Source organism: Helianthus annuus, chromosome 16 (genome assembly GCF_002127325.2).
Source record: "Helianthus annuus cultivar XRQ/B chromosome 16, HanXRQr2.0-SUNRISE, whole genome shotgun sequence".
Lineage (NCBI taxonomy): Eukaryota > Viridiplantae > Streptophyta > Magnoliopsida > Asterales > Asteraceae > Helianthus > Helianthus annuus.
Window position 1 is genome coordinate 31,796,926 of NC_035448.2, and position 8,066 is coordinate 31,804,991.

General features: G+C 36.1%; 1 protein-coding gene across 1 annotated transcript; it reads right to left on the minus strand.

Annotated features, from left to right (window-relative positions):
• Positions 1-4,532: 4,532 nt before the first annotated feature.
• LOC110919169 lies at positions 4,533-4,964 on the minus strand. The gene has a single exon (XM_022163446.1). It carries the CDS (start codon positions 4,962-4,964, stop codon positions 4,533-4,535), a length of 432 nt encoding a protein of 143 aa, XP_022019138.1.
• Positions 4,965-8,066: the final 3,102 nt, after the last annotated feature.

Genomic DNA, 8,066 nt, shown 5'->3' on the forward strand with positions numbered 1-8,066 from the left:
GGTCCCTTGTTTTTAACTTTGCAGAAAATGTGACAAAAGGACAAATGAAGTAAAGGCAGTTTGTCTCTTTTTTTTTTTTTTAAAGTTCAAAGATAAAAAGGTACATGAAAAAACAGGTTTGCATTAAATTGGTCAATAAATTTTTGCCTTTTGTAGTTCCCTTGAGTCCTTGACACTGAAATATATATAGTATTTTCAAGACTTTGTTCTTTGGACTATGCATACTTAATTGTAGGGATGAGCATATACAAGTGTTGTACCGGTATCAATACTCAGTTTTAATAAATTTTGGTACCAGTATTGATTCGATACGGTATCAGTACCACGCACATCCTAGTAAATTAGGCCCTAACCCATGCTAATCTCACATGCATTTACTTTTTTTGGACCCTTGAATCCTTACTTGTATCGAACTTTTTGTGTTTATATTTAAGATTTTTATATCACAATAACTAACCTTTTAAAGGTATTTTTATACTCAAATATTCATATCAGAGTCAGCGGCGGATCTAGAAAGTCTTCGTATGGGTAACGTTTTATAAAAGAAAAGGGTAATGGAATTGAAAAAACATCAAAAAAACATCAAAAAAAGGTCAATTTTTTCCAAAATTTACACTACCGCCGGAGCGCCAAGGGGTAGCGGAGTATCACACAAGATAGGTCCACCCCTGATCAGATTATCACACAAGATTTTACATCTATAACTACAAGATTTTAACGTTATTTTACTAATTTTGTCAAAACAATGTTAAAATCTAAGGATGGTTAATCATGTATCATGTGGTGGCGTTGATAGCTGGACGACAAAAGGGTACATGCACTAATCAGTCTTTGTCCCGATTGCTGAGTGTTATGTGCTTTATGTCCAAGGCTTGATGCGAAACTACTATCGAGCTGGGGGTCTCACTGGAATCAGCCTCTCTATTCATACGAGGTAGAGGTAAGGTTGTTTACACCTTACCCGCCTCAGACCCTACCTTTGCTTTGCTATTGATGGAATTTACTGAGTATGATGATGATGATGAACTACAAACTACATGTTCGGAAACATAGTATTTTCAAGACTTCCGGGTCTTATATGCATAAGTTTATGAATAGTGTGAATTGGGTCTGGGCTTGTGCTAATTTCACTTGCATATACTCTTTTAGGAGCGTGACCCGTTTTGGGTTTGAATGTTCAATTGATATAGAACTAGTGGGATTCTTCGTGCGTTGCGTAGATATTCGATCATTATCAGTTCGATTCGTTACGGTACCAATACGGTACAAAATTCAGTATAGCAGCAGAAAGAAATACATCACGAAAACCATAAAAACTAATACCGGCACCGGTTCCGATAATAAGTTACCGGTTCTGATAATATTAATATGGTACTAATGTTAGTTGATCGGAATCGACTCGGTTTGTCACGGAACCGGTGTAATGTTCGGATGGTTCGTCATGGTAAAGAATAAATATTTAAGTCTGATGAGTTTGCTATTGAGTAAAACATTAAAATACATACGTCATATTATACTATTGAAATAACAAAAAAGGGGTAAACGGCGTCACTTTATATAAAAAAAACTAAGCTGCGAGACAACTTTAATGACATGCATGTTTGTGCTTCGATCACTTGTACATTACTATTCACAACTCGGTATTGAGTAAAAACTATACCGAAACGTAAATAAAAATAAACACGTCACAAACGATATGCTCAAAATTTTATAAAACATCGTATTTTAAAAGCTATAAGAGGAAAAAATAATATGATAAAAACAATTTAAATTTAAATTATAAAGTAAATAAAAAATTTAAAGAAAAAACAATATGCTATTGTTTCTAAAATTCTTGCATGAGCACAAAATTTTATATACAGGTGATATACCATTTAACATTTTCTTGTGAAAAGCCGACGTAGGCAACAAAATAGTTAACAAAACAGAGGTTTTTTAGCCGACATGTGATGGGTGGAAAGTTCAGGACATGCTTTTTCTGAGAGGGATTGACAAGCTAGAGAATGGGGTTAAGCGCCTTGGTGGAGCGGTTAGTCATGACCCTAGCTTTATATGTCGTAGAATACAGAGCCATCCTTAAATACCGGTTGATGATCCCTATGTACCTAGAAGATGAAACCTGCCCGATATGTCGTAAAACTTATATGGATAAATACGGAGAGCACGCGGTGCATTGTAAAGAGCTCCTGTGAATTTCCTTACGGACCCTATGGAAGGGAGATCTACTCTGTGACCAGCGGATCTGCTCATCTTTGGTTGGGCTAGGGGAAACATGCTTGTGTGGACCTCACCGGGGGTTTCCCCTCTGGTTGGTTTAAGGGAAAACGGGTTTGTAGCTGGACAAACAGCCAGGGGCGGACCTAGGTGAAGCCCAAGGTGGGCGGGCGCACCCCTTGAAAAAAAAATTAGTGTATTTTTTAGGCAAAAAACCCGACCGCACCCCCTGAAAATATGCTTGAACCACTTATCCGCACCCTCAGCAAATAATTTCTAGGTCCGCCACTGCAAACAACAAGAAAGGCAGAATCGAAGAAAGTTGATAAGCACGCTAAAGTTTGTGCAGAGAACCAACATGTTTTTGTCCCTTTTGCCTTTGATACATTTGACTCCCTAGCGCCAGAAGCTACCCAATTCCTGACCAGGGTCCAACGGGTCATCCACAACAATTGCTCAACCTCAGGGGGGACGCGGTTTTATCTTTAGTAGATTAGAGTTTGCAATTCAGAAAAAGGTGATGACGCAGCTTGTTGCTCGTCTACCTTTTATTTTGATGTAATCTAACAAGTATGAATAAATAAACAATCTTTTGATGTTAATAAAAGAATCAAATGTTATGTTTTTTTATATTAAAGTTTTTATTTTCATACGTAATGGAATCAAGGACACGTATGCAAAATTTGCGCGTTTAACAACTTTCCAAATTTGCCAAATAGTTTAGTGGCTAAAACTTAAAATTGCAAAAGTATTCTATTGTTCAGTTTGTTCAAAATTAACATACAGAGTTAAAGTTAATATACATAGTAATTAATATACAGAGTAAAGTAATTAATATATAGACTGATAATGAAAATAATTCTTTTTAATAAACTTATATGATAGTGTTAAAGCCGCTCCATTTGGTGGAGTTGTCAATAGCAACCGTGGCGGAGTTTGACTAAAAGTTCTGGTGGCGGAAAGTAACGAAACCCAATTTATATATTGTATAAATATTTAGACAAAATAATTGGGGGTGCGATCCTTTATAATTTTAAAATTTTCAGACGAAAATTCGGAAATTTTAAACTTCTAACCGAAACATTCGGGGGGCGGGTGCACCCCCGAATTTCCACTAAGCTCCGCCCCTGAATGGTAATGGAGATAAGAACTAGGCCTTTTTTAGAAATCGCTCGTTCGAATCCGAGAACACGGTTTCGACTCTTATGGTGGCGCAATTGGTATCGGGTTCCTCCAAGAACGCGATTTGAGCCCGTTAAGCAGGTGTGATGCCCTCTATGAAGAAACCTTGTGGGTTCTCAAACTGAGGTTAGTCTCGCAAATCGACCGACGACCACTCAGTTCAATATAAAATTTGTCGTTCTAAAGAAAAGTATTACGTTAATTATGTATAGTGAAGTGTTGGATAAGTATTATATTATTATTTTTTTGTTACATCATATAAATCTTTCTATACTAATAAACAAAAATTCTTTTTGGACACGTGTCATTCTCTGGTAATTTCTCACCCTTATTTTCTTATTTATCTCTTTTATTAAATAATAATAATAATATTAAACATCAATTTAACTAAATCTATTTATCTCTTTTGTTTAATTGATATTTATCTTTTTTATTATATAATCATAATAATAAACATCAATTTAACTAAATCTATTTATCTCTTTTATTTAATTGATTTCTTTTTTAACTCTAAAGTTTCAATTTTTGGCAATTTAAGTCTAAAGTTTCAATCTTTGGTATTTTAACCCCTTTGATTAATTTGATTTTTCACTTTTAATTCAAAAGTTTTCATCTTTTGCAATTTAACCCCTTTTAATTTTTTTTACTTTCAATCCAAAACTTTTCATCTTTTGTAATTTAATCTCAACATTTTTTTTACTTTCAACTTTAGTCTTTTATATACTTTTCATTTTTCATAAGTTCTCCGTTTAACGTGTCGTTCTAAATTTCTGACTTAACACGCCGCAATGTGTGTGTGGGGTTCAACGTTTTTCATCTATTTTTTCCTGTTTGACATGTCTGTCGCATCGCGTCTATTGTCCCCCATTTGATAGGTCTATCGCAACAACGTGCGAGTCAGATATTGACTTAGTTATTTTTTTCTCTATTTTACACACAGGCTCGTGGTCATGTGAGAAACATGTGCCTTTCATCTAACATGATATTTAACTATTGAATCCCCCGCCACATTGCGGCGGGTGGTAAATCTAGTTATTTAATGAAGTAAAATCATTGTTAACGTATTCCTTTTTTTTTTGAAAGGAAAACTTCATTAAACACCAGCATAGCCCAAAAAAAGCGGGCGGCCAAAACGACTATACAAATTTACACCAATCGTCCCACGTTACATCTTTAAATCTGGACCTATTCTTAAACCAGAGAAACCCAATAGATTTAATCAAACTAACAATTTCCTCCTCCTTCCTGATAATATTCGAAAAAATTAGCTCGTTCCTAGCCTTCCATATTTGCCAGCACGTGATTAACGCAATGCCTTTAAAAGCAACCAGCATCCTACCCTTTAGACCGCAAAAGTTGTGGAACTCCAAGATGTCTCTAACCGAAAAAGCAACCAACTCCGGAACTTTGCACCACCGAGTAATCATCGACCACACCTTCGATGCGAAAATGCAAGCAGTAAAGAGGTGGGTGGCTGACTCCATATCAGAACCGCACATCGGACAAAAGTCATCCTCAAGAGGGATATTTCGCTTACGGAGCTCAACCTTGGTAGGAAGTCTTTCCATTTCGGCCCTCCATGCAAAAAGGTTGCATTTTAACGGAACCCAGCTACTCCATTCCTAAACATACCTCGAGCTGAAATCTCTATTTTTATCCAAAATACGTTTAACCGAACCAACACTAAACTCCCCAAATCAAGCCTTAAAACTTTTTAAATGAAGTTAAATCATCGTTAACGTATTCCTTTTTACTATCAAAATCAAGCCTTACAGCTTTTTAACTTAATACCGCAACGTGTGGGTTTCACCCATTAAATATGCATTTGCGTTTTAATTTTTTTTCCTCGACGTTCCAATATTATAAATTATATTAAAAAAATAGTTGTATTTGAAATAGCAGTATAGTGCGAATTGAGTCGATTCCAACCGAACATCGGTAGCGGTAACAGTGTTATTGAAACCGGCTATCGGTATTTGTTTTTATAGTTTTCGATTGATATAAACATGACTTTTTTTGGGTTAAACCATACATCTTTTGTGCAATAAAACCATAATAAACAAACTTTTTTTGTAGCCGTCGAAATCGAGCATTACAAATTTTAACATCCCCGATGCAACGCTTGGGTTTGACCCTCTAGTTTACATACATAACTAGAAGAAAGAAAAAAGTTATGCCACTTCAAAAGGAGAATAAGCTTACAAGATTATATACACATTATACATAGACTATATTAGCTCAAGAGGGATAGAAATATGTGTAGAACTTGCATCACTTCACTGCAAAGTTGTTTAAACAGATAATCTTGAAATGTACCAAAGTATTCAACGGGCTTGCAAGGTCAAGAAAACTCGAACAACCTTTATGAAGTTGGACACTAGGAATAAATAACATAAGAAGAATAAGCTCAGGAGGGATAGCGCCATGATTGTTATCAAAAGGTTGACAAGTGTTGCTTCATTCGGCCATCATATTGAACCAGATTGTATAGGAGTATCAAAAACAAGATTGGATGATTAGCCATGGCTAGAACACAAAGAGTGTACTGGTTGGAGCCTTTGAGAGGAGGGTCTTTAAGGTTGAATCAAGTTAGAACATTCATGTGTGCATTGATGCATGATGGGTGCAACCATTTTATATATGGGGAGTGAGTGAGTGGGTGGGTGGTTAAAAGGGGTTGGGTATAATCGAGTATTTTGTAATAAAAGTTGTTATTGAGGTGTCATTTTCTACATATAAGGACAGGGGCAGGAAGCATAATGAGAGTTTGTTTTTTGGGCTTTTGAAAATTTGGTACCATCATTATTTTAGCTTTGACTTTTCTTCAACTCCCACCCCAAGAAAAAAAAAATCATTTGAATTTTAAAATTACAAAATTAAGTTTGTATGTTGCCGTGTGTTTCTCACCTTTTTAAGTTTATTTTCATCTCAAAATAACATATGATAACATTTTGAGTAAATTACCTTTTCGGATTTAAGCCAATTGGCACTCTGACCCTCTCCCAGAAAAATATTGCTGTCTGACCCCCCAACGGTGTTGATCTGTCGCAAGATTACCCCCTGGCCTATGTTTCCGTTAGATTCCAACGTTTTCTTTAAACGGTCAAATGGCAAACTGGTAATTTTACCCTAATCTTTACTTGCATCCTTTTATCTTTCACATTTCATCAGTCTGAAACCCTCAACTTAATTTAGTTCTAAAATCATCACTCTGTACATGGCGATCCTGCACATTTGAACAATTACAAGCGATTGGCACTCTGTTACGAGTATGGATCTTCGATTATGGAAGATTAGAGCTGAAGATCAGTATTTCGAACCAAACGAGATGTACCGTAAGTGACATGCAAGCTCACAGGGTCTGATTTAGGTAAAATTTGAACCTTTTGCTGTGTTAATATGTTGTTGATGTTTGTTTACAAGTGAAACTCATAGTCAATTTACAATTAAATTACACCATGGAGGTAATTTTGTAGAAAACCCAAATAGGGAATACTTAGATGGAAAGATGAACTACATTGATCATGTAGATTTTCATGTGTTGACTACGGATGTTTTAGAGGAGATGATTAAGAAAATAGGCTACAATGATGGTCTCTTTTCCTGCATTCATTACAAGGAACCTTACATGTCTTTGGATTTTGGTCTTAGGACATTAAAATGTGATGTTGATTTAGAATCTATGTTTGATCATGTGCGTCAAGGAGTCAGCCTGATAGATATGTATGTTGAACACCGGAGGTCAACAATCTTGATGGAGTCCTATGAAGTTCCTGCAGGGCCATGTAAAGAAATTGTTCCAGCATCATTTTTAATACAAAATGAAAATGAAAGTCTGAATGAAGATGAGGAATAAAGTGAAGATCCGAATGAAGAGGATGAAGAAATTGATCATGATTTTGAGTATGTTGAGGAAGATAATATGGTTTATGAAATAGAAGTCGATATGCAGAGGTTCAGGGCTAATGTAGAATTTACTAGGGAAGAACTGGATGGTTCAAGTGATGGGGATCATGATGATGAGAGAAATGAAGAAGGTCATCTTCCTGTAGACCTGGATGTCACACCCCGATTTCCACGTGTCACCGGTGGGCCCGGTGTGGGGTACAGTGACGTAGTTGGCATCGTCATAGACAAACAACACAATATAATAATGCACAGCGGAAGCAGAATAGATACATTTCAACTTTAATTAAAATGACATAATAAACATCATAAGTAGTTGAAACGGATCCACAGGCGGATCAAATAAAAATAAGATAAAATTGTTCAACAGTTATTTGTCGTCCGAGCTTGCGAGACTATAGTGGACGCTCTTAGGAAACAGCCAGCCTATTTCGTATAGTACCTGCACTTAACCTTTTGGGAAAAATACGTCAGTTTACACTGGTAAATACAATTCGACTGACTCATTTTAAAAATGATTGAAAATTGATTTAAATGCACAAGGCATAAATATTTTTATTAACTTGGGATAATTATGCAATATAAACTTGTGAACGATTTACATGTACCCGTACTTATGGTGGCCCGGGATCTGCTGTCCGGGATAAAGGTTAAATAACACACCACATTAAAGAGTTATACACGCCGGGTGTACGCCTACACCCCGTGCTCTGGTCGTGGCCATCTCGTAAGATAATGCTAAGGATATCCGGGACACGGTCAAT